Raw genomic sequence first — 26,312 nt, 5'->3', positions numbered from 1 at the left:
CGAGGGCCTGGCCGGAGCCCCGCCGAGGGTCTCAGCCCTCCCGCTCAAGTCCCAGCTCCGCCGGGAGCGTCACCCCGCCCTGTACACTGTACTTTATCTTGGCATCAGCCACTCACTGCACCTGGAAAGAGGCTGACCTCCTGGCACCTGCCTAATTCAATCTCAGCCCAATTCCAGCACCTGGTTGCCTCCTCCAGGCAGCCTTCCCTGATATACCTCTACCCTTTCCCAGCCTGGCCTCATCACTACCCAGGCATGCAAATCTCTCTGCTTGGGAATGATCTCCCTGCATGGCCATGACCTCCTAGCAGCAAAGGGACATTTAAAAAAAGGACATAGAAAAAATGAATGAAAAAATAAATTCATGTTGGTGCAAAAAAAAAAAAAAAAGAAAGAAAGAAAGAAAAGAAATCCATGCATAGCTTCTTTTGTAACATATTTCCCATGAACTTTTTGAAGATCCTTTGCATGGACCTCAGCTAGATTTTTTTAAACCAAAATAAACTTATTTTTAAACTGCATTTTCTGTGAGTTTGTTGAGCTACCCGCATGATGGACTCAGCTAAGTGCCTGGATCCCGGAATTGAGTAGATGACCAGGAACTTCCCGTAAGTGTCCCCAGATGGGACTACGGTGCTGGGTTCCAGCCCGTCTGCCCGCAGGGTCAGGCCCGTGGCGCTGCCCATCCCAGGGGCCCTGGGAAGTGGAGGGGGAGAGCCCCCAGCACCCCCAGCCCTTCCTGTGTGGCCACTGAGGTTTCAGCACGCACCCCAGCTCCCTGGCCCCGGGCACTGGGGCTGAAGGAAAACATGAGACCCCCGTACCCCGAGTGAAACGGCACAGCAGGGAGAGCAAAGCCCAGCAAACAGATCCCGGAGGGCCACGTGGCACAGCTCCAGGCAGCCAGGAGGGAAGGGGGTCAGCCCGGTGCTGCAGAGCCGCGCACCCTCACTCGCAGCCGCAATGCCGGCTACCAGCGCAGTGAGCAAGACACGCTGGGCCCCACTCTCAGGAGCCAGAACAGAAGCGACACACAGGGAGACGCTGTTCCCAAGGCAACGGCAGGAGCGACAGTGACAGGAGGCACAGCCTTAGCCTGCGAGGCTGCGCCAGGGCCGACACCCAGGACAGGTGCACAGAGGAACTTAGTGCCTGCTCCCCGGAACCGAGTACTTGGGACGACACCAGGAAAATTGCTCAGGGGACCGTGCCTGGGGGCAGGCGTCTGGCACAGTGGCTAAGAGGCCCATGTCCTACAGCGGAAAGCCTGGGTTCGAGTCCCACCCCCGCTGGGAGGCAGCAGGCGATGGCTCATGTCATGCTGCTGGGTCCTTGCCAAGCTCCTGGGAGACCTGGACCGAGGGCCCAGATCCAGCTGCAACCTGGCCACGCCCCAGCTGGTGCAGGCGTTTGGGGGGTGAACCTTTTCATCTCTCTCTCCCTCTGCCTCTCAAACACAAGGATAACATAGAAAGGTAAGATTCCACCAGGAGAGGAGTCGCGACGGCCCATGACTGTGGAGGTTTGTGATGGTGCGCATCGTGCCATGAACCCGGGAACCGGTCAGAGGGAAACTCGGAGAGGAAGGCGCTGGGATCGCTGCTGGCGAACTTCTCCGTGTGCTGATGCCCTTGAGCTTCAGTTGTGTGCGTGCCCCAGACTTTTCACAGGAAGGATGTGTTAATTTTTGAAATAGGATGTTTTCATTAAAAATATAAGTGGGAGGGGCTGGTGCTGTGGCATAGTGGGATAATATAGGCGCCAGTTCGAGTCCCGGCTGCTCCACTTCTGATCCAGCTCTGTTATGGCTTGGGAAAGCAGTGGAAGATGGCCTAAGTCCTTGGGCCCCTGCACCTGCATGGGAGACCTGGAAAAAGCTCCTGGCTCCTGGCTTTGGATCAACACAGCTCTGGCCATTGTGGCCAATTGGGGAGCGGATGGAAGACCTCTTTGTCTGTCTGTCTGTCTCTCTCTTTCTCTCTGCCTCTTCCTCTGCCTCTCTGTAACTCTGCCTTTCAAATAAATAAATAAATCATATATATATATATATATATATATGAGCAGGAAATAAAGCCAGTAAGAGAAAAACCTTGGCATGGGCTGCCAAGACCGTGGGCTGGGAACTGCGTAACAGGCAGTGTGCCTGGCGGGGTTGTGGGGGGCAGCAGAGTGCTCCCTGTGGGCTGCCAAGGCCTCGCCCGGCACCGCTGTCCAACACTGCCATCAGTGACAACACCAGTAATACTGATAATGGATGCTAATGCTGGCTGAGTGCCAGGCACTGCGCTCTCTGTAATTCTGGGGGCGAGGAGCACTGAGGATCCCCGTGTTACAAGTGAGGAGCTGAGGCCCGGAGAGATGAAGCCCTCCAGCGCAGGTGCCGGCCCTCGCCTTTGCACCTGCTGACACCAGACTCCGCGGTTGGCTGTGGCTTTGCAGGGGATGGCAGAGCCGACGGCTGCGGGGTGACCGGTGCACAACGGATGGGAGCCGGGGGGCTGGGCTGGGAGGAGGGGAGCAGGGTCCAGTGAGGTGGAGGCTGGGCTGCAGAGCTACCAGACCAAGCACAGGGAACTCAGGCAAAGCTGAACCTCAGATAAGCAAGGGGTGCTCCTGCAGGACACGGCTTCGTCCCGGAGCAATGTCGGGTACGGCAAGAACGCCGGCCTCCACGCACCTGTTCAACTGCTAGGGGCGGGGCTGTGGCGCAGCAGCTAAAGCCACTGCCTTTACTGCCTTTGCGTTCCAGCTGCCCCACTTCCGATCCAGCCCCCTGCTAACGGCCTGGGGAAGCAGCAGAAGCACCCCAGCACCCACACGGGAGGCCTGCAAGAAGCCCCTGGCTTCAGCCTGGCCCAGCCCTGGCCGTTGCAGCCATTTGGGGAGTGAATCAGCAGATGGAAGACCTCTCCCTCTCTCTCTCTGCTTCTGCTTCTGTAACTCTGCCTTTCAAATAAATAAATAAATAAATAGGTCTTAAAAGAAATGTCCCTCTCATCCCAGGATCACCTCACAGTCACCTCCTCCAGGCAGCCTTGAAATGCCTCCTTATTTCCACGCTTGCCAGTGAACTACCTGGGACAAAATGGCTCTACCTGTGTCTGAAATGCAAATGTAACAGGCATCCTGTACCATTGCTCTTATCCGCTGCATCCAACAACCCTGGGACACACTCCTAACAACCCTCCCTCGGGGAGGCGCCCCCAAGGGCCAGGTCCCCCGTTGGGGACAGCAGCCGAACAGCCCTGCCCTGGGCCACTGCCCCAGCCTCCGCCAAACTCCACCAGGTTTCGGGGCTCCGTGCTTTCTCCTGGGAGATGGACACCCTGCCGGGGCCCATGAGGGACAGACATTCTGCAGAAGCACGGGGAAAGCAAGCATGTCCCGGAGCCACGGAGACACGGAGCCACGGAGACACGCAGCACGGGGCCCTTTCTCCTCCTCTGCCTCCAGGGTGAAGCTCAGGCATCCGGGTGCCCTCAGGCTGTGGGGGAAGGGCCCGAGAGAAGAAGGCCTGGCAAGGAGCTCCACCCCCTGCCCCACCCCGGCCAGAGCCACCTGGGGCAAGGGGACCGCGGGGAGGGGACAGCCAGCAGCCCCGGACTCTACCCCGCGCTCTGCCGGGACAGAGCAGCGGGCGCGTGAGCGAAAGGCAAATTCTCCAGCCACTCCCCGGACCTGCTGCCTCAGAGATCTGTGGACCGCACGGAGCAGTGTGTGTGGGTGTGTGTGTACGTGTGCATGTGTGTACGCATGTGTGCATGTATGTGCAAGTGTGTACACGTGTGTGCATGTGTGTGTGTGTGTGTGTGTGTGTGTGTTGCAACTCCAATACCATCCACTAAGCACAAACTGCGCATCCTCAGTGCGATCTGGCGGTCCCGCCCTCATCCACGGCGGGGTATCAGGTGCCTGAAACCGCAGACGGCACCGCGCCCGGGGCCGCCGCGTGGCGCTGTTCCCGAGAAGTCCTGCGGCGTGCGCCCCAGCCCGGCGCGGTGGGGTCCCCGCGTTTCCTGGGTCCTCCCGGCCGCTGTCTCCTTTGATGAGGCGCGCGCTCCGTCTTCCGCCACCGTCTGCTTTGCCCGCTTGTTTTATTCATGAGTTTGGAGAGTCACGCGTCCATTCAGCTACAGACTCCTGATCAGACGTGCGATTTGCAAGCCCGTCCCCCGGGCCGCGGCTGCTCCGCTCATCCGACGTCGTTTTTCAAACGGTGCCGGTGCTGCAGCGGTCTCTTGGCCCTACCCAAGGTTATGGAGCTTTTTCTCCCATTTGCTCTTAGAAATTCCATGGCTTGAAAGCTTTGCGTCTTAGGTCTCTGATCCATTTTTGCTGCTGTTCATTTTTTTATATGATGTGAGGCATGAGTTGAAATCCATCCTTTTTTTTTTTTTTCATGTGAGGATCTCCAATGATTCCACCTCGACTTGCTCCCCAGACAGGTACACTTGAAAGAGGTCTTGGAATGGAAATCACCCACCCCTCCCCCACTTGAACTCCTCCTCATCCTTCAAAACCCAGGCCAAATGTGCCCTTGGCTAAACACCCTTCCTGGCAGGAGCCAAGCAGCCCTTGTGGCTTCCTCTGGTGCCCACAGCAGCCCCGGGCAACCTCTGATAGAGCCTACGCCACACGACCACACTCACTGCCACATCTTAATGTCCAGGGCAAGGACCACAGCCCCAGGACGCAGCACGGGCCCAGCACAGGCGGTGATGACGGAGGTGACTGGTGGAGAAACGGGCTCGGAGGCCAACTGCCAGACTGAACGCAGGAATGAACTGTCAAGTGTGTGGGGCGCCTGCTTCCTGTCGTGAGCTCACATCCATCTCTCAAGTCCTCCCTCGCTCCTCAGGAGCTGTGGCCAGCCCCACCCACCCACGCTCCAGCCCCGGGGTACGGACAGTTCCCCCAGGTACCCTGCTGGTGGATCCACCAAGCCCTGGGCTTATGCACACCATCTCAAGCAGCCCCGGGCTGACAGCCCCCACCTCCCCGACGTGACCAGCCCCTGCCCGCGAGGGCCCTGGTGCCAAAGGAGACAAGGGGGACGGGGGCCTCTCCCCTCCCCCTCCCAGCCCGGCCCCCAAAGGAGCGCCCCCTTCTCCTTACCTTGGCCCACACGCCCAGGCCGAAGGAGCTGCTGGCCGCCAACTGGTGCAGGTGCAGCTCGGTCCTGGGAGCAGAGAAGGGGCCACAAGTTAGAGACGGGGGTGGGGAGAGGGGCCCACAGCGCAGATTCTCTGTACACCGTGGGGCCGCCCACGGTGCCCCCTCCGCCCCCTACAACACCCCTTATCTCCAGCCCTTCCTGACCCTCCTAGGAGCCAGGATACCCCAGATCAGCAGGTGGGCCTTGCCCGATGGTGCTCCCAAGGCAGACACCGGGCCTACGGTGCCTGTGCTGGGTTCTGAGATTGCTCTCCACAGCGCCACCCAGCGGGCACAGATGGGATAAAACAGAGGGGCCCAGAGGGGAGCTCCTGGCCCAAGAATTCACAACCAGCAAGCACGGAGCAGGAGCCTGGAGTTGGGCTGAGCCTATCACCCCCTACCGGCAGGGGGTCCTGTGCTGCCCTGTCAGTCACGCCCTGGGCCTCCGCCTGCACCCCACACCCCCGCCCTGTACCAGACACAGGGTCCCTGAGAGCGGAACCCGTCTGCTCCCTGCCCTGGGTGCACCACTCAGCCCACCCCGCGCTGCCAATCCTCCTCTCCCAGGGGGCTCACCTTGGCTCCCGGGAGTCTCCAATGCAGGTCCCTCAGCGTCCCCTCCCCCAGTTCACTCAAAAGCTCAGACCCCCCCTCCCTCTGCCACCAGCCCCCGAAGGACCCTGATCCATTGGGCTTCAAGTCCATTCCCGGCCCGGCCACCTGGCCGACGACCTGTTTCCTTTCTCCAAGTCTCACTTTGCCCCATCTGTAGAATGGGCACCCACGCCTTTAAATGACATCTGATTGACAGCCTGCCCTGCAGACCTGGCACAGAGCCAATGGCCTCTTTTCCCTCACCCGCTCCTCCGCCGACTGGAAAATTATGAAGCGGCTGCCTGCTGCCAAGCCCATGCCAGGTTCTGGGGAGGCAGAGGGGAGCAAGGCACGGCCCCTGATTCAAGGGTCTCACAGGCAGCCTGGTGGGGAGGAGAGACCTGTATAGACCAGAAACAGCCGTGACCAAAAATGGTCACAGGAGAACCCAGCATCATTCCTATAAAAGAGATTTGGGGTGGGGTTTTGAAGGGTGAATAGGAGTTTGCCACCTGAGTATCTGGGAGAAAGGACATTTTAGAAATCAGTTGTTGCCCTTGGGAAGCTCTAGTGAGGGACCACCCTGGTAGCAGCAGAGCCGGGGAAGAGAGAGCCTGGAAGACCACCAGGGAGCTCCCAGAGTGGCCAGGACCCTCACGCTGTGTGTTCTCCCCTCTGTCAGAGCACCGGAAATTTGTGCAAGGTGGCTTCCTGCTTGCCAAGGCAGCTCTGGCCCTGGCTCCTCCACCCAACTCCCCCAGGCCCGACTCGTGGCTGCCCAGCCCCGTCCTTCCCATGCCCACCCCATGGTGGCGCCACTGCTCCCGCTCAGCAGGCAGGGCCCCGCCCCACCCAGGGGCACAGCAGAGGCAGCCCCACCGTGAGGACTCAGGGTGAGAACCAGAGACGTGCGGGTCCCCTGGTGTCGGGGGAGACCCCCGGACTGGAAAGTGGGACCCCCACCTGCTGCCAGAGGCCACCCTGAGCCCCTCAGGGGGTCACCCTATGATGCCCCCACCGCACAGTGCTTCTGCTGGGACCTGGGGTCTCACCCAGGTGCCCATTCTGCAGATGGAGACATCGAGGCCACGTGAGACAAAGCCAGAATCCCAGAGACTGCAGAGTGCGCCCTTCCCAGCACACCCCTGCCAGGGGCCCCAGACGGGCATGGGGCAGATCCGAGCAGCGGGCACACCAGTGCACCCACGCCGTGCGGGCACCATTCGGGGCGTGCTATCCCTTCGGCCCTCCCGGAGGAGGGGTCACGTGCAGCCCACAGAGGGGCATGGGGAGGCTCGGCGAGGGCGTGTCACCAGCCTGAGGGCACGCAGCCAGCCGGTGCAGATGCCAGGGCACCGAGCCCCGCAGCCTGGCTCAGCGGCCGGGGCCCCAGCACCGTGCGACCTCCCCCTCGGGACCGAGTTCTCCAGAACCCACGGAAGAGGGGCGGAGTCTGCCTGCCCTCAGAGCCCGGAGTCTCGACTCCGAGGGTGCAGTGGCTGCTGCAGCCTTAGCCAGGGGCCCTGGCCAGAGGGAGGCATGAGCACCAGCACTGGGGGGATAGAGGCACACCCCGAAATTATCATCGCATGCAGGGGGAAAGCCCAGGGTTGCCTGCCCTTCGGCCCTCACAGAGGAGGAAACAGAGGCACTGAGAAAGGCTGCCACTTGTCCAGGGGCGCTGCCACCTGCCCAGGGGCGCCCTTCCCCTAGCCACCTCCTCCAGGAAGCCCTCCGATAGGGCTCGCTGCTCCCCCCACCATCTGGCCTCATCCAGTAACACCGTCATGGGCACCCAGGGCTCCCATAAGACTTGAGGGGCGGGGTCTCTCCCCACCTGGCTGTGGGCCTTGCGGCTCCATCCCTTCCCACAGCCTCTCCCTCCCCAGTGGTGACCAAGAGCCCAGTGTGAAACCCCCCCACCGTGTGAGGCGCCCTTGACAGAGCCTGAAACGGAGGCGCAGCGTGGCCGAGGCTCCCAGGCCACGCTCCTGAGCCCCGCCCCCCACCCCACGCCTACGCCCGGCCTCCGGACCCCGGGGGAGAGCAGGAGGCAGAGGCCACTCCAAGGCCGAGCCCCTAGGGAGCAGGTGCCCCGTTTCGCCCAGAACCCCCGCCGTCCCCGCCCCCGGGGCTCACCTGAGATCCAGGTCCAGCCCAGCCAGCATCTGGGAGAACACGTGGAAGCTCCCTTCCCCCGCGGGCCGCCGTGCCACCCGGCTCGTCTCCAGCAGTGCCGTCTGCGGGGAGAGGGGATGCAGGCCGTCACCTGTTTCACCGCCAGGGCTTAGGAGCGGCGACCCCACGCTGCGCACACCGCCTGCCTTGCCGGGGCCAGGCCGCACCCTGGGCACCCAGACTGAGGGCGAAGGCGCAGGTCCCAGCCCAGGGTCCCGGCTCGGGGCCTCACCTGCAGCTGAGCGGCCGTGACGCGGCCGGTGGCGTTGAAGTCCAAGGCCATCACCATGGCGAAGCGGGTGGAGCTGTGGCCGTGGCCGGTGGACGCGCAGCCGAAAGCCCGGAGGATGGTGAAGGTGGCGCGGATCTTCTCCACTAGGGAGGGGCGTGGGGCACAGGGCGGGGCGTCACCCACAGCTCTGCTGCTGCCACCCACGCCTCCCACCACTGACCCCTGGGGTCCAGGACAGACACAGCCAGGGTCCCATCACACAAGGGGTGTGATGGACCCCGGAGGGCAGCCCTGGCTAACAGCAGGCTCGGTTTGCACGTTCCCGGAACTCACTGGATGCTCGCTGAGCAGGCACAGGAGGGCGGCCCAGCTCTTCCCTCCCACTCCCCGCTTCCTGCCCCCCAGCCCGTGCACCATGACAAGGGTCGCCGTACCTGAGACCCTGCCGTCCACGCTGCCTGCCATCGCCAGCAGGTGCTCCAGGACCTGCTCACAGCAGGTGGTCTTCCCGGCGCCGCTCCGGCCCAGGGCCACGACACTCTGATCCCTCCGTTGGCTCAGCAGTGCCCAGTATGCCCGCTGGGCCAGGGAGGCCACGTGGGCAGGCGAGCGATCCCAGCGGCCCCTGGGCACAGGCACCTGCAGGAAAACACCAGGCATGGACCTTGGCACCCCATCGCTTCCCCCAGGGAGGTGTCCTCCCAGCCAGTGCCCCGATCTCATCAGAGACAGATCTGCGTTCTGCTGGCGGGAGCCCAGCCTGGGGGGGTCCCATGCTGCCCCTGGCTCCCGGGGGCTCCACCTCTGCAGCAGGTGAGAAGCCAGGACTAGAGCTGCCTGAGCCCGTGGGATCCACGTCACCCACTGCTCAGACCACGGGGCAGTTGCCTCCACCAGAAATGAGGCAACTGGGTAAGATTGATTAGTGATGTCTGCCGCGGGCACAGGGAACAGCAGGAGCAGGAGAGGAGACACCACTGAGCATCTTCTAGAATGCACTTGAAGTCGGTTGTAACCTCAGAGCAGTGGCGTCCAAGCTCTGGCAAAGCTCTGGGGCCCCTGGAAGTCTCCCGGTGCCCTGGCAGGCAGGCTGGGTATCAGCCTGCAAGGGGGCTCTGCCATTTCTTATCAGTGAGGGGAGCGCCCGTTCCATACCCCTGCAGCCCCAGGGCACTCGGGAGAGGTAAAAATGTATGCTGGGGGAAAAATACATAAATTAAACCCTCCACGTCCTTGGTTATCTCAAATACACACAAAGTCACCAAATACTAGAAACGCCCCCAATAAAGGTCCTCCAGCCGTGCCTAAGGTCAGGGACAACCGTGAGCACGTGAACAGCCCAGAGTGGCCCTGGGGGCCGCACTGCAGACTGCAGCCCCACCACGCCCCGGGGAGACGCAGGTGGCCGCTAGGGGCGCGCGCGGGGTAGCTCCGTCCGCGGCGCTAGGCAGAGGCGGCACAGGCCCGGGGGTGAGGATCAGCTGGGGCAGGCGTTGTGGCCATTTGCGGGCTGAACCAGCAGGTGGAAGATCTCTGTCTCTTATGTCTCATCAAGAAAGGAAGATAAACTACACAGTGGCTGCCAGAGGCGGGGCTTGGAGGCAGGCGCCTCTTCCCACAGAGCGAGGGCCGGAGGGCAGAGGGGCCTTGGGAGGCAGCTGTATGGGGCGTGGTCCAGGGAGGGGGCGTTCACTGCGCCCAGGGCTGCCCTGGGTCAAGAACGAGGGGGCCAGAGGATCGCCTTTGAGGCCACTGCTCAGTGCGGCCTCTCAGGGGAGGAGAGGAGGGGGAGGAGAAAGGGGTGGGCGTGGCTGGCAGGGGCCCCATCTGTCCCCGACCCAGGGTTTCCGCAGAACCAGAGACGCAAACCCCTACGTGGCAGCCACGGGCACCTACCCCTGCCTGGAGCTGGGCTGCTTTCCTGCTGCTGCGAGGCCTCACGGCACCAGCGGTGACCCCACCTCCACCTTGGAGCCCACCGCCCATCATCAGGGCAGGCCCAGGTGGAACAGTTCCCAGCACAGCCCCCAGGAGCGCTGTGCCGGCACTGGCGTTCTGGGGTGCAGGCTGTCCCTGCCCACCAGCCCCCCAAGACCCACTGCCCAAAGGCGAGAAGGAAGCGCCCTGCAGATCCAAGCCCCTGGGAGCACCAACCCGCGTATGTGAGTACGCTTGCTCTTGTACTTCTGCATGTGTGCCCTTGCACACGTATACACACACGTGTGCTCTCAAGAACTTACATGTCCACCTGTACCCCACGTGGCCACACCCACAAATACTCCCACGCCTTCAGGCACACTCCCCGCCGCTCTCGCCCTGCCCTAGCCCTGTCCCAGCCTTGGTGCAGGTCTGTGCTGCCACCTGGTGGCCATTTGGGGAATTGGCGGTTGGCTTAGCACGGGGCTGGAGGCATGGGGGTGCAATCCAGGGCAGCTCCTGGTACCCCAGGCACAGGAGGGTGCTCAGGGCGACTGCAGCTCCCAAGTTCCACCTTCAGGGAGCGTTCTGAAGCCTGCAGCTTTGCCCAAAGCCTATGCCCTGCTCCAGGATGGCTGGTGTGGACCTGGCTCACAGCCCCAGGGCCTGCTGCCAACACCTCTCTTCCAGGGGTTTTGAGGAGCCAGAAGGGTCGGCTCCGAGGCCATGGGCTGCAGGAGAAGCTAAACCTGTGCTCCAGCAGGAGAGACGGGGCACGGGGGCCACGGCCCAGCCACCCCGGGCTTCTGTGGCCTGCCCAGGAGCTGCTCAGGGACAGCCGGAGGGGTGAGCGGAGTGGTCTTGGAGCAGGGGAGCCTCCGGCTGCAGGGGTTCAGTGTGACTCGGGGACGAGCAGTGGCTGTGTCCCCCAGGGCTCTGAGCGTCCCCGATCGACAGGTGAGAGAACGGAGGCCAGAGGCACTTCCCGGTCCTCCGAGGCACAGGCATCACGGAGGCCTGGGCCTCCCCCGACAAGCGCTCAGAACACAGTCAGGACCTGTGCCAGGTCGTGACCCCATCCCGGGCCCTGACCCGCCTCTCCTGCCCACGTATCCACGGCAGCCCCTGTTGCCTGCCTCCCCTCTCCCTCGGATGCCCCATGAGGGCAGGCTGCTCTGCCTGCTGCTTCCTTCCCCGGAGCCTGGCCTATGGGGGACCCTCCCATCCCTGGTTATTTGTGTAGTGAATTCAGGGCACCAGCACCCAACACCTGGATGTAGTTCCAAGCTTTTCCACCAGGGGGCGCCCAGAGATTGCCTTTTGAAAAAAAGGGGTCCTGTCTGTGCTTTCTAGGAAGAAAACACAAAAACAGAGTCCCCTGACCCTGGCCTAGCCTCCTCTCACCTGTGAAATGGGCCAGCAGTCACCACGGCCCCTGTGGCCCCAGCCACCTGTCATCACACCCTGCCTGCTTTTTGAGGTGCATGGGGGAATTAGTCAAGGTCATCTATGAATGTGTTTGGAGAAGTTAGTGTTTTCTCTGTTGTTAGAGGTGATGCCCTTGTCGTTCTAACAGGGAGTGGGGGAGGATGTACAGGTTCCCAGGGGTCACCGCCGGTCCCCACCCCCTCAGGTGCAGGGGCTCCCCCCTCCGCCCCCGTGGTCCCACCTCACCTTGCCTGTGGAGGGCGGCGAGGGCCCCTGGGGCTGGAGCACGATGAGGTCGGGCCCCGAGCAGGTGTGCGGCAGCCGCGCGTGGTGGCGCTGCAGGAGCGTGTGCAGCACACTCGACTCGCTCACGCTCACCAGAGACGCCAGGTCCTCCGCCTGGTCCAGCTCGGGGGGGTTGGCCTGCAAACCACACGCAGGGTCTCTATGCGCCTGCGTGGCTGCTGCCCCACACCACTGTCTCACACACACACACGCACACCACACTCACACCATCACAGACACACACCATCATACACACACCCACACCATCACACACACACACCATCACACACACACCATCAAACACACATGCACACTATCACACACACAAATCCCATCATGTCACACACCCCATCACACACACACACACCATCACAGACACACACCATCATACACACATACACACCAACAGACACCACCATCATACACACACAATCACACACATATACACATACACACCATCACACACATCAGCTTCATATAACACCCCATCACACACACACACACACCATCACACACACACAAACCCCATCACACACACACCCCATCATACACACACCCACACCATCACACATCACCATCATACAGCACACACCCATCACACACACATACACACTATCACACACACACAGCCCATCACACACACACACCCCATCACACACACACCCCATCACACACACACACCATCAAACACACATACACACACATGCACACTATCACACACACAAATCCCATCATGTCACACACCCCATCTCACACACACACACACACACACACAGGGGCCCCATTCCTTGAGAGTCAGGAGCCACAGGCCACACCGGCACCCAAGGACCCTGCAGGGGACGGATGGACCCACAGTAAAGCAGAGTCGCCCCTCCATGCCCTGGGGGCAGCTGCAAGCCACCCCTGTCCTCACTCGGGTCCTCTCTGCCTGCACTTGAGGGGAGCTGCTCCCAGGACAGACTCAGCAGACCCCACAGAAGCCGGGCACTGCGCAGAGGGTGAGCGCTGGCCGCTGTCTTCCCCTTCGATGTGTCTCCCGGGCAGCACTGAGACACTCTGGGGTCCCCGCACCCCAGGATGGAGCCAGAGCCGGTGCCCCCTTCCTCTCACGGATCCTACAGCCGCCCGCCTTGACCCTGGGCGAGGCACCCAGACCCTTGGGGAGGCAAGGCATGCTCGCAGCTGCTCCTCGGGGCACCTGTGCCAAGAGGTTTCCTAGCCTTTCCAGCTCCACGGAATTTCCTGGGGTTTGGGACCAGCTTGAGCTGTGCTAGGGGTCAGACTTCCTTGCGCAGGGCCCTGGGCTTCCCCAAGGTGGGCAAGAAAGGAGCCGAGAGGACGGTAGGTGAGACAGGTGATCAGAAAAAAAAAAAGAGACACTCTCTCAATGAGTTGTCTGTGGGTGGGGACGGGGGAGGGGCAGGCAGGATTTATAATGCATTACAAAAATGCTTGCTGAAAACGCAAAGCAAAAAGCAAGGTTTGTGCCCAAAATAGAGGTTGCTTTCCTGACCCTGTCACAATAGCCGCAGTGCCAAGATGGGACAAACACGCCTCTTGATGTGTTCTCACGAGGGAGGGGCTGCAGCACGGGTGCGTGACCCCTGAGGGTATCCCCCCCACACAGCCATGAGCTCAGTGGAAGTCTCTTCTACAGCCCCCTCCGGGGCACCGAGCATGTGGGCAGGGGACTCACCCGATGCACCTGCTCCTCGTCCACCTCCATGGTGCTGCCGTCAGCATCAATGCAAAGTCTCACTCTCCCGGCCGGCAGGTCAGCTGTTCCCTCATCTGGCTTTAGCACCGTGGCTGGGCGGTGGGGGGTGAGGGGACAGGCCAGAGAAAGAAGTGGGGGCAGGAGGAGGGGAAGAGAAAGGGAGGGGAGCAGAGCAGAGAAGTTCTCAGCCAGGCAAGGGAGCCGCCGAGGGGGCTCGGGGCAGGCCAGGGAGCAGCTAGCCCTCTCCCCTTGGTGTCTGCTCACACGCGGGGTTCTGACTCATGACCCCCAAAGTGACTGATGGTGCCAGCCCTGGAGCAGGACCCAGAGGGGCGGTGGGAACATGGACCCATCTCAACCCAGACCTGGGACACCAGGGAAGGCAGGCAGGGATGTGGGAGCTGCTGATTTCACTTCCTATGCCTGTGACAGACATCACCAATCCACCGACATGCCCGGAAGTGTTATTGGGATTCAGTGGTCAGCCACGGCTGATCGACGAGCCTGGGCTCCCGAGGGGAAGTCTGCCCGGCTGCACTACATGGAGTTCCGTGGAGCTCCCTCCAGGAACCGAGTGATGTGTGCTTTATTCGCACGTGCGTCCAGCACCTGGTGGACCAGCTGCCCAGGGCGGAACGACCATCAGCTCTCCCCACACTGGTCCCAGCGGCCCTCTGCACCACCCCCACCCCATGTCATGAGTAGCCAATGCTTGGTGAAGGCGCCCAGCGGCAGCAGGGGGCACACGGAGACCCCCACCGGGAGCCCAGCCCAGCCCCCAATTACCCAGTGTGAATCCGTCTTTCCGAACCAGCCAGACTTTCTCCGCCTCGTACCACCTGTCCCCGGGGGCCTGAGAGCAGTGATGACATCAGTGAGGACAGCGTGGACACCAGCCCTGCCCCTGCCACATGCGCTGACCGCCCCGTGAGCCTCTCTTAAAAGGACATGTGCTTGTGTGAATGCAGATTCCCAGGCCCCAGCCGGGGGGGCTTCCAAATGGGAACCTCCATGGCGAGGCCGGGGAATCTGCATTTCTAGTAAACCTCCTCGTGTGCTGTGGTGCCTGGGAGGGGACCGCTCGCTCACCTGGGGACCCTCTCCTCATTCTGTGGAGAATCCCACCCTGGGACAGGTGCAGGGGGCCACCAACAGAGCTGCTCTGGGCACCTCGCGACTCTGACTGCCCCCTCTCCAGTTCCCTGCCCACCCCCAGAGCTCCCCACCCCTCCCATCCTCCACTGCCAGGCCTGCAGCCACATCACCTGGTCCAAGTCTCCGCTCCAGCCGCCTCCACCTGCCTCCTGCAGGGCTGGCCCCTCCTGCGTCTCCTTCAGCGTTGGGGGCCTTGGGACACTGGTCTCCAGGCCAGGCTGCCTGGCTGCTTCCGGCTCCACCTGCAGGGCCTTGGCCCCGTCCTCCGCTCTGGCACGGGGCTCCTCTGTCGCCTGCCCTGGGCTCTGGGGCCGGCCCTTTTTCCCGGCTGCCCCTGGCCACTCCCCCCTGGTGACCCCATCCTTGGCAGCTTCACAGTGCTTCTCTGCCATCCCCGCCTCCCCAGACGTGCTGGGGGGCCGCGCCCCCTTTCCTAGCTCCTGCGGGGGCCCGCCCGCCTGCCGGGCCACACGTGAAGCCTCCTCCTCGCCTTTCCCCGTCGCCCTCTGTGCTTCCCCCGTCTTCTCTGCTTTTGTCTGCGGCCCGGCCGCCTTCTCTACCTTCCCTGGGCGGTCACCTGCTTTGTCCTTCCTACTCTGCACACCGTCCCACTGGCCCCTTCTGCCCAGGGCCCCTCCCCACTTTCTCGCCTGGACGGGAGGCCCCGCGACTTTCTCCTGGCCCCCAGCATCCTTGGAGAGGGTCCCCTTGGCCGTCTTGCTCGGGGGGTCCCCTCCCTCCTTCTCTGTGGTTCCTGGTCGTGCCCTGTCACCTTGGGCTTGGGGCTTGGTCCCCTGGCCCTCTTTGCCCTGGAGCTCACCCACTTTGGGGCCTTTGGTCTGGGGGCCCCCAGCCCCCTTCCCCATGGGTCCTTGACCCTTCTCGCCTTTTGTGCCTTGGCCTGGCTCCCCAAGAACCCCAGTCCAGGTCTTCTCAGCCTTCGGGGCCAAGTCCTTGGTGTCAGCCTGGGGGCCACAAGGAGTCCCTGGGCTCCCCGCCTTTCTCCCGCCTCCGGGGTCTGTGGCCGGGGGCGGGGCGTCCTGTGGCTTGGCGGCTTCCGGGTCCAGCTTGGCCACCATGAGCAGCACATCGCCCCTCCTCACGCCCCTCTTAAAGGGCTTTTTTGCAGGGGTCCTGCTGGGGCCCGGCTCCTGGGGCTTCTCGCCGTTGATGCTGGTCATGAGGACGGGGTCAGGGCTGCCGGCCCCCTGGCTGCCCTGGGCTGGGACATCTGCACTCTGGGGAGACCTCGCTGGGCTGTCCTGGGAGAGCGGTGGGCCTCCAGGCTGTCCGTCACTGCCGGACTTGCTTCTGGGCTGGGTGATGGGGGCTTCTGGGGTCTAGGAGAGGAGAAAGAACCAGGCTCAGCTGCTTGCCCACCCATCCGTTCATCCATCCCTAAGTGCCAGGCCAGGCAGAGAGCCCTGACCTGGAGTTCAAGGCCAGAAGGAAGGTGGATTCCGGGGCCAACCACAGCAAGTTCTGTGCCTGACCCTGCGGCCCCTGGCTGTGTGGCCTCGGGTAAGTCACTTCCCCTCTCTGAGCCTGCCTCCTTGCTGCAATGTGAGGACAGCTTTATTGATTGGAACAGGTGGGTGTGAGCGCTCGCAATCCTACAGAGTCCGGCCAAGCACCCGGGAAGTCGTCAGTGGTGCTGTTGTTGCCATTGTTTCTGCCTCCCTTCCCCCTGCGGGGCCAGGAAGGGACCAGGAAAGACCTCTAGGGTGTCATCAGAGGACCTGCTCCTGGCTGGACCCCAGTGCCTTCCAGCTGGGTGACACTGGGTCACAGCGCCTGTCCCCTCTCAGCTTCCATCATCCATTGGGAAAGGACTTTCAGTATCCCAGAGCTCAGAAAAGCCCGAGCCGCTACTCCTGCCGCTGCCCTGGTCCCACAGCCCAGTGCCCAGGGCAGCGAGGATCCTAGGTTCTGGCCCCAGGCTCCTCCGTGTCCCACCTGGCCTGGACACGGGGGGATACAGAACACACTGTCCCTCTCCCCAATGCTTTTCCAGCCCTCCTTCCCCACACCAGCCTGGCCGTGGCCTCACAACCTCTCAGGCTCAGCTCTGCCTCCGCCCCAGGGGATGGAGAGCTGTGGGCACTCCCACGCATCCGCCAGTGCCACCAGCGGCCCTAGGCTGGTCCATCTCGCCCAGGACAGCACCAGCATAGACTGCAGACGCCACTACCTGGAAACTGGGGCCCCCACTCTCCTCCCGCATGCACAGCAGCCCTGGGACCACGATGAGTCCACTCTGCCAAGTTTCCTCTTTCCCCAGGGTCTCCCGGGGCCATCGCCCCAGCCTCAGAACTGGGGTCCCTTCGGTTTACAGCCAGTGATCTTAAACCTGAGCCAAAGCTTTTGGCGGCCACCACAGTCGACAGGAACACCCCTCAATGCCACCATCAGGCATTCAGATTCTCGGTGAGAAGCCCTCACCCCCGTTCTGGGCTGGGGGTCCCTGCTGATCCCCACCCTGAGCCCCATCTCACTGGTCCCGTCCCTGCCACCAGGCTTCCGCGTACGCACAGTCTTTCGTGGCCCCAGAGCCAGAGCCAGAATGCAGACCCTGAGACACGAGCACCCTTAGCGGCTGCATAGTGGACCCCGTCCTTGTCTCGGGGACTCCCTGGCATCTCCTAGGGGGCAGAAAGAACCCCAGTGCCTTGGCCTCACGCCCAGAGACTCTACCGTGCTGGCTCTGAGCTGAGAACCCCAGGCCCTTGGGGGCCCCTGGCTCAGCGGCCCAGCTCAGTCTGACCTCCCGGGGCCAGGCCTGGACGTGGGCTCGGAACAGGGATTGGCTGCACCTGGCAAATCCCAGCCCCGTCTACACCATTTGGAGAGGTGAGTCAGTGCCTTATTTTTAACCCACCAACCTGGGGAGGGACCAAGCAAGACAGCCACCCTGCCCCTGTCTCCACCCATGACTTGTCCTCTTCAGGTTCTCCAGTCCTCTCTGCACCCTTGGGTGTGCATGGAGGAATCAGCCCCTCTAGATCACAAGGGCCAAGAGGGAACTCACAGCCCCTCCATTTTACAGAGGGGCAAACCGAGTCCAGGAGAAGGGACGGGCTTGGGCCTGAACCACGCAAAGTGGCAGGGCCGGAGCTGCAACCCAGGTCTCCTTGACATTCCATAGGGGTCTCTTTCCGCCCCAGGGGGATTCCAGCCTCTCCCTGGCCCTCTTTCCTGGCTTTGGGGACACCAGGTCACGTCCCTGAGCCCCACTTGCCAGTCCTGTGACACGGGGATGGATTCCAGTGGCTGCAAGCAAGGGTTATGTGGAGTTCAAGACCGTGCCGGGACCCGGAGGGAGCACCGTCGGGACAAGACGCTAGAGCTGGCAGGGACCGGCAGGACTTGCCGCCTCCCTGGGGCTCCCCTGCTCCAGCCCCGGGCTCGTCCTGGCACCCTGGCCCAGCCACCTGTTGTGTCTGAGCCCCGTCCATCCCGCGTCTTGGCGCTGAGTCTCCATCCAGGCTGGGCAGTCACAGCTCGCCCCTATCCTCTGCCCAGGTCAGCGCCTTGTTCTCAGTGAGGCCAGCACGGCCTACAGCCTGGTTGTACCCAGACCCTCAGAGGCCAAGACATCAGCCACCTCGCTCCTGGACCCTGTCATGCTGGTTCCTCCACCTCAACCCTGACCTCATGACCTTGGGAGGTCACCTGACTTCCCCAGGCCTCAGTCTCCACCTTTGATAAGTGGGTACAATCCCACTGCCTTGGAACCCCTGAACGGGTAAGTGAACCTTGTCCTAGTGCTGAACAACACACAGGGATGTTTCTTTGTGACCCGTCTCAGGTGCTAAGATCCCCAGACGGCTCAGCCCAATCCCTGCAGCATCCATCTTGCCTCCAGGGGGCGCTAGAGACATGCCCATCCAGAGATGCCTCTTCCATCTAACTTGGGGACACACTGTGGGCGCACTGTGCTCCAAGCCTGCTGCCTGGGACGCCAGCCTCTTCGTCCTGCCCAGGTCCCCCAGCCAAGGAGCTGGAGGAAGAGGAAGAGGAGCCCTGGCCTCCAGCAGGGACACGTGTGGGCTGCTTCAAGCTCAACTACGGTTTTAGCCCAGCGGCCCACTCAGAATAAAGGTTTTCAGGGGACAGCATCCACTCAGAAGGTGCATCAGTTACAAACCAGGCATTCGCCCTTCAGTTACCAGATTGTGACATTTCCAAGGGACTCGGGAGAGGGGGCTTGGTGGGCATGGAAGATGGCGGGCACCTGGGGGCTTGGAATCATGCCTATGTAGTAGGGGCTACAGGGTCTACACCAGTGAGTACCAACTGGATACCTTCGCTGTTTAAATCGAAGCAAACCAACCGCACGTCTTAGCCAATATCTGGGTGGGAGTAAAATGACCCCCAGCAACCACGCGCCAACAGCTCTCATCCAGGCACCAGACACTTGTTGAGTCTTGCTGCAAGCCAAGATATGGAGTTGCATGGAAGACATAGCTGTGGCTCTCAAGGAATCCCCAAATAAGCCATGTGACCCCATGACTACTGGGCCATCGCATAGAGGGGACCATGAGCCCCAGAGGAAGCAGGGCAATGGGGTGGGGGAGGCTTGCTAGAGACTTGCCTGATGAGCTGGGTTTTGCAGGATGCATAGGAGCTCAACGGAAGCAAGCAGGGATGGCAGAAGCCAAAAAGCCGTCTCCCGAGGCAGACAGTAGGTGTAGAAAAGCACCCGGCTCACTCACCTCGCGCTCCGGAGAGGCCAGTGCGGCCTCCTTCCTGCGCCTGGCCTCCTTGGACTCCTTCTCAGTCTCCCGGACCAGCTGCCTGATGAAGCCCCCAGGGATGACAGAGAAGAGGGGAGGGGGCGAGGACGGCGGAGGGCTCTTGTCCTCTTCCCGGATCTGTTTTACAGAGCAAAGGACAAAGCTCGGTGAGTGGACCAGGATGGGGAGGCTGCCCTCCAGAGACCCAGCGACAGAGAGAGGAGGGGGCCAAGAAGGACAGCGTGCCTGGTCTTCAAGACCACCACAAAGCAGGTGGGATACAGCAGACCTCCAGGGGGTGCCCCAGGACAGTGGATGAAGATGGAATGGGGGCGTAGAAGGGGTGGCACTAGCCAGTGGGGCTTCAGCCCAGGTCCAGTGCCCTCGTGATGTGCGGTTGGGCCGCCAAGACCACTGGTTCCCTCCCTCAGCGCAGAGAGACCCACTTCTAGAAGGCCCTGATCTGAACGGAGCTTTTCCAGCTCCCGGAAGCGGATGGACATGGGGCACCCCCAACGCTCAAGCCGTCTCGGCTGCTGGTCAGTGTGGCGGCTCAGTCACGTGATCGCTTCCTGGGTACCAGGAACAGGAGGTGGAAGGAAGGAATTGCAGCCAGGGCGTCTAGGATTCAACCCTGTGTCTCCAGCCCACTCAAGCAACCCGGGCTATGCTGGACACTGGTGTTTACCCCCAGGAACATGGCCAGCTCAGAGCTGGCTGGAAGTTGCAGCTGAGACCCCTTTGTTGGCTGCATAGACCCTGGAGGCTGAGGCGCGGGACCGACTGTGGCTGTCTGGTGTGTTTCCTGAACCTGCATCCCTGTGACTGCTCGTGAGAAAGAAACGGCTTTATATGGAAGAGCTGCACACGGTTTAAAATAACCTCCTTATCAAGCTCCCCTGCGCATGGCTGCCGAAGGCTCCCCTGCTGCAGCCCCACTGATAATGTGGGAATCCAGAGGAGAGAGGCAAGGCCAGCAGACGAGGCCGGGGCATGGGACGAGGCTGGCCATGCAGGCACCTGCCCAGGGGCGCCTCTCCTCTCCCCTCCCCATGTGGGATGGAGACCTGCCTCATCCAGGAGAGAAAGGAGACACTGGGAGAACAACCAGTTTGCAGCTCTTGGTGGTGACAGAAGGCAGGGACCGTGGAAACCCAACCCCTGTCCCCCACATGCTCCTCTCCATTGAAAATCTCAGTGCCTATGAAGCTACCATGAGGATGATGGGAGAACTGGTCTACCCACACGTTCCTGCCATTGGCTGGGACATGGGAAAGACCAGCAGCCATGGGGGCCGTCAAGGCCATGGTCACTTGCATCCTGTTGGATTGGGAAGGCCATGGCCAACTGAGCTGGCTGGGGGAAGGTGGAGGGAGGGACAGGACATTGCCATGAGGAGGGCTGGATGTCCCCCCTCCCTGCCCAGGGCCACCCTAGCTGCGAGTTCTCTTCCTGGTGGGGTGGAGCCCGCTCCCGCACTTTCCTTCTGCTCCCACAGGGCGAGGCGCGAGGAGATGGCCATGCTGGGGCCAGAGCTGATGAGCCGAGACGCCGCTCTCTGCCAGCCCGCACGGAACACGGCTGCACGGGCGCACGTGGCACCAGAGGTGCGTGGACACGGGACTGACACACAGAGACAGCAGGGAGAGAAGAGAGACACAGGTCAGTTCCCAGGCATGACCCTGCTGCCACCCCATCTCCATGCCCACCGGAAACCACAAGCAGATCGGGGAGCGGGCGCGGCCAGGTGCAGACCCTGCCGTCGACAAGGGGGCTGCTGACTGCGGGGTGGGCAGTGCCCTGAGGTCTTTTCCTCTTGGCCCTTTCGCTGTTGGGGTAAAACCACAATCAGAAAACCACACAATCCCAAGAGTGTAGCTCAGCAGTTCTCATGAGACCAGACCCGTATAAGTTATATTCAGCACAGTTCTTTTTTTTTTTTTTTTTGACAGGTAGAGTTATAGACAGTGAGAGAGAGACAGAGAAAAAGGTCTTCCTTCCATTAGTTCACCCCCCAAATGGCCACCACGGTTGGAGCTATGCCGATCTGAAGCCAGGAGCCAGGTGCTTCTTCCTGGTCTCCCATACGGGTACAGGGCCCAAGCACTTGGGCCATCCTCCACTGCCTTCCCGGGCCACAGCAGAGAGCTGGACTGGAAGAGGAGCAACCAGGACAGAATCTGGTGCCCCGACCAGGACTAGAACCCGGGGTGCTGGCTCCACAGGCAGAGGATTAACCTAGTGAGCCACGGCACCAGCCAACCAACATTGTTAAATAATGATTTTATTGATAAGAAGTTCAAGAACACACAAATCTAATCTATGGTAACAGAGGTCAGAGAGTCTGCTTTTTTTAAAAAAAGAAACTTAACAGGGCCAGCGCTGTGAAGTAGCAGGTAAAGCCGCCACCTGCAGTGCAGGCTTCCTATATGGGTGCCGGTTCGAGTCCCGGCTGCTCCACTTCCAATCCATCTCCTTGCTAATGCACCTAGGAAAGCAGTAGAAGATGGCCCAAGTCCTTGGGTCTGTGCACCCGCGTGGGAGACCTGAACAGAGCTTCTGGCTCTTGGCTTCAGCCTGGCCCAGCCCTGGCCATTGCAACCATTTGGGGAATGAACCAGTGGATGGAAGATACCCCCCTTCTACTCTGCCAAATGACTAAATAAAGTCAATAAGTCTTTTATTTTGCTTTTTAAAAGAAAACACAAAGAGCTTGAATGCCATCAGCCCGGAGGACGTCCACGTGTCTCCCCCTGGTGAGGAGTCTCACTTCGGACACCGCAGAGTAGTGAGTTTGTTTTGTAAGGGAGCAGCCAGCTCCACAGTGACTCCAAACAAGGGCCATTGGTCCCGACACGCTAGGGACCAAGTTCCTCGTCAGATCAAGGCCCTCACAGGTGCTCATAACCTCTGACCTTGGCCGTCCACTTCTGGCAAGCACGTTAGAGGAAGTAACCCTGAACCCGAATGTTCCATCACCATGTTGCTGCTCCATTGAAAAAACACACAGGGGCATCCATACCCAGACAGCGTCAAATACACGCCAGCACACCCAGCCCGAGTCCTGTTGCACACCCGTGGAGAGGGCTGTTTAGAAAATGCTGTTTATGAACAGCTGCATGGGATTTGGGTGGCCTACGGCTCACCTGTTGTGCGTGCACAATTCAATTATGTTGACTACGTTTACAGAGCTGTGTGACTGTACAACTTGGAGGGGCTGGCGCTGTGGCACAGCAGGTAAAGCCACCGCCTGCAGTGCCGGCATCCCATATGAGCGCCAGTTTGAGTCCTGGCTACTCCACTTCCAATCCAGCTTTCTGCAGTGGCCTGGGAAAGCAGAAGATGGCCCAAGTCCTTGTGCCCCTGCACCCGCATGCGAGACCTGGAAGAAGCTCCTGGCTCCTGGTTTTGGATCAGCACAGCTCCGGCCGTTGTGGCCAGTTGTGGAGTGAACCAGCAGATGGAAGACCTCTTTCTCTCTATGCCTCTCCTTCTCTCTGTGTGTAACTCTGACCTTCAAATAAATAAATCTTTTTAAAGACTTGGATGGAATTCCTGGCTCCTGGCTTTGGCTTGGCCCAGTCCAAGTGAAGTGAACCAGAAGATGGAAGATCTCTGTGTGTATGCGTCTGTGTGTGTGACTGCCTTTCAAATAAATAAATCTTTTTGCATTAATTTATTTATTTATTGGAGACAGAGAGAGATCCCATATGCTGGTTGACTTCCCAAATGCCCACAATAACCTGAGCTGGGCCAGGCCAAAGCCAGGAGCCAGGAACTCAATCCAGGTCTCACATGAAGGTTGGTTGCAGAAGTCCAAGAACCCGATCCCTCATCTGCTGTCTCCCAGGGTGCGCATTAGCAGGAAGCACAATGGAGAGTGGGGCCAGGACTTGAACCCAGGCCCTCTGATATGGGATGCAGGCGTCCCAGCCAATACTTTAACCACTGCCCAGAAGCCTCACCCTATGTTTGATTTTTAAGCAAACTGCCAAATGTTTTTTCCAAAGCAGTTGCACCATTTTCCATCGCCTTGCTGCCACCAGGAGCATACAAGGTTGTTTATGACCCATTTTCGGTCACATTGGAAGGAGCTCCTCTTAGGGGGCCCCCTGTACCCATGTGGGAGACCCCACATCCCCACTGATGAGTCGCAAGGAGGACAATCTAAGATCCCAAAACCCAAGAAGGGACGCTCCTCTGATGGGGGTCCCGTGCCCAAGGGGAGATCCCAGAAACCCGTCCAGGTGCCAACAGCCAAGTCTTTGTCTTAAAGACACAGCGTCCCACTGCATGGGTGCTGTAGCTTGCGAAGGCACCAGCGCTGGACAATGGCCTGGGGTCAGTTCTCCAGGGAGAAGAACTGGGGGCAAGGAGCGGATAAAAAATGCCCCTCCCTGCCCGTCCCCTCAGCCAGGCATTGGTGTGACTCACTGACTACACCACTAAGGAGTTATGAATAGGTCTGATGTGAGGCTGCAGCCGGCCACGGTCATGGCTGCGTCCCAGGAACCACCCTCAGCTCTGTGGCTCCAGGGGAATCCTGGCTGTGAGTCTGGGCTGTCCTCAGCCCCCGGGAGCTTCCAGCCTGCCCCAGAGGGCCCGAGCTTTCCCAAGGGCAAACGTGAGGGAGCTCCCTCTGGGGCTCCAGTGCCCCTTAAAGGCTCCAGGCCAGCCCCACTGACCCGGGGCCAGGAGCCAATCTAACCAACAGGCTTTGTTGAGCCTTAATTTAAGCGAGTATTCTTATCGCCACATTCCCTTCCAGGCCTGGAGCCGCACACCTGCTGCATCAGCTGTTGTCTCGAGCCCGTGAGGAGGCCTACGACACTCCGAGTGTGTGGCACAAATTCTCAGAGCTCCCCGAGGGCTCAGCGAGACTGGCAGAAGGCAGGCCACGGCCAAAAGCCCGAGATGGCTTGCAACAGTTTTCCATCTACCCAAGCAAGATCTGAGTGTCCCCATGAAGCATCACTCCTCACTCCTCCATGTCCAGCCCCAGCACGGCAGGCAGTCCAGCAATGCCTTCACTGTCTCGGGGAATAAATGCCCAGGTCTCTACAGTAACCTGCCCTAGGGACTCTCCCCTTCCGTCCTCCGTGTCAGGTATACAGGCCTCCTGGTTGCACCTGTCCAAGCAATTCCCACCACAGGGCCTTTGCATGGCTGCTCCCTCTGCCTCAAAAGCATTTTCCCACTGTGTGGTCCACACGTTGCTTGGAGTCATTTTTCCAATGAGCCTATTTAAATCACAGCATAGATCACTACCCTTCCCCCACCCCAGGTCCAGATCATGGCCTCTGTGAGGCCAGAATTCTCGACCGTTCCAATCACTTCTATGGCCCAGTTTCTAGAATAGTGCCTGGCACATGTTTGGTGCTCAATAAATTTGGTGCATTTGTTGAACGAGTGAGAGAGTGGCTTAGAAGAGACAGAGCAGAAAGTCTGGGCAGGGCTTTTGGATGTCCTCTGCGCTGTCCTCATCCTGTGGGGCCCCAGAAACTCCGTGAGCCTCAGTTTTCATTGCTGTGAAATGGGCAGACACCCACAAGCTGCAGCAGGTGCTCGGTCACTGCTAACGGCTGCCAATCATGCTTTCGGTTTCACTTGACTGTGGTCAAGGCCAGCCTGGAGGCCCCAGGACCCAGCGCATGGCAAGTCACAGGCAATTAAGGACAACGGCTCCGTGTCATGCACTGAGACAGATCCTTATACCTCAAAGGGGTACGGAGCTATAGCTCCTGTAGGAGCTGGAATCCAATGGTAGTGAAACTGCTGTCCACGTTCCGTTCCCACGTCCGTGGTCGGCATCTTCCCCAGACAGCAGAAAGTGAGCCAGAGAGGTAGAGTGACTTGCCCAAGGTCACCCAGCAAGAAGGCCAAGGTGATACCTGACCCTGGGGGTGCATCTCCTGTGCACACCCAGCTCCCCGTCACAGCTGCAGATCCCGGGATGTGGCACCCGGGGGTGCCAGGCCCAGGCTCAGAGGTGCCCGATGTCCCCAGTGGCAGGACTGCAGCCCTAGGAAGTTGGCTCAGCTGGGCGCACTCGCAGGTAGGGCTGGGTGTGCAGGGGGAGGCACTGATGGGTACTTGGTATCTGGTTAGCGTTCGGCACGGCACTGGGAATATCATAGTGTGTGATATCTATCTGCTGGTTCACTTCCCAAATGGCTGCAGCAGCCAGGGCTGGGCCAGGATGAAGCCAGGAGCCAGGAGCTCCATCAGGGTCTCCCATGTGGGTGCAGGGCCCCAAGCACTTAGGCCGTCTTCTGCTGCTTTTCCCAGGTGCCTTAGCAGGGAGCTGGATCAGAAGTGGAGCAGCCGGGACTCAAACTGGCGCCCGTGTGGGATGGCGGCTTCAGACATGGCAGCGTAATGCACTTCGCCACAGCACTGGTCCCCATGTGAGCATTTGGCGCAATGGTTGTGCCGTCTCCTGGGACATCAACATCCCATTATTGGAGGGCCTGGGTCCAAGCTCCCGGCTGGGCTAACTGCCTCCTGCTACTGTGCACCCTGGGAATCGGTAGGGTAGGCGAGGGCTCAAGTAGTTGAGCTCCTGACACCCATGTGGGAGACATGGACTGAGTCCTGGCCTCCTGGCTTCAGCTTGGCCTAACGCTCACTGTTGAATGCATCTAGGGGGTGAACCAAAAATGGAAGGCTTCTCTCTCCCTCTCCCTCTCCTTCTCTCTCTGTCTTTCTAAGCAAATAAATAAATAACTTGAAGTCAAATTTATTTTGGTGGGAAACATTTTGAAACCATGCATATAAGGGTCTTCATAAATTCATGGAAAATGCATATTATGCAAAACCCATGGATGGATTTCAAAAAGTATCTGCACCAAAATAAATGTCTCTGTTATTCCCATTTTCCACAGAGTTTGTAAAGTCTCCACGTGCGTCTTCC

At 60.5% G+C, this 26,312-nt stretch overlaps 1 protein-coding gene across 4 annotated transcripts in view; it reads right to left on the bottom strand.

Annotated features, from left to right (window-relative positions):
* The window catches only part of MYO18B (myosin XVIIIB), a 258,865-nt gene that overhangs the window by 225,560 nt on the left and 6,993 nt on the right, over positions 1-26,312 (bottom strand). For all 4 annotated transcript variants that reach the window (XM_089322921.1, XM_089322923.1, XM_089322922.1 and 1 more), the window contains exons 2-11: positions 20,885-21,022; positions 19,379-19,539; positions 14,774-16,003; positions 14,295-14,361; positions 13,488-13,600; positions 11,753-11,929; positions 8,596-8,800; positions 8,162-8,304; positions 7,891-7,991; positions 5,116-5,179 (exon numbers count right to left, since the gene is read on the bottom strand). In XM_089322921.1, the coding sequence (XP_089179047.1) occupies positions 5,116-5,179; positions 7,891-7,991; positions 8,162-8,304; positions 8,596-8,800; positions 11,753-11,929; positions 13,488-13,600; positions 14,295-14,361; positions 14,774-16,003; positions 19,379-19,539; positions 20,885-20,921 (2,298 nt within the window). In that variant the 5' untranslated portion in view covers positions 20,922-21,022. The remainder of the gene's footprint in view (positions 1-5,115; positions 5,180-7,890; positions 7,992-8,161; positions 8,305-8,595; positions 8,801-11,752; positions 11,930-13,487; positions 13,601-14,294; positions 14,362-14,773; positions 16,004-19,378; positions 19,540-20,884; positions 21,023-26,312) is intronic.

The sequence above is a fragment of the Oryctolagus cuniculus genome, chromosome 21 (genome assembly GCF_051225735.1).
Source record: "Oryctolagus cuniculus isolate XC-2025 breed Fujian yellow rabbit chromosome 21, ASM5122573v1, whole genome shotgun sequence".
Lineage (NCBI taxonomy): Eukaryota > Metazoa > Chordata > Mammalia > Lagomorpha > Leporidae > Oryctolagus > Oryctolagus cuniculus.
The sequence above is the reverse complement of the archived record's forward strand: the minus strand, read 5'-3'. Positions and strand labels throughout refer to the sequence as shown.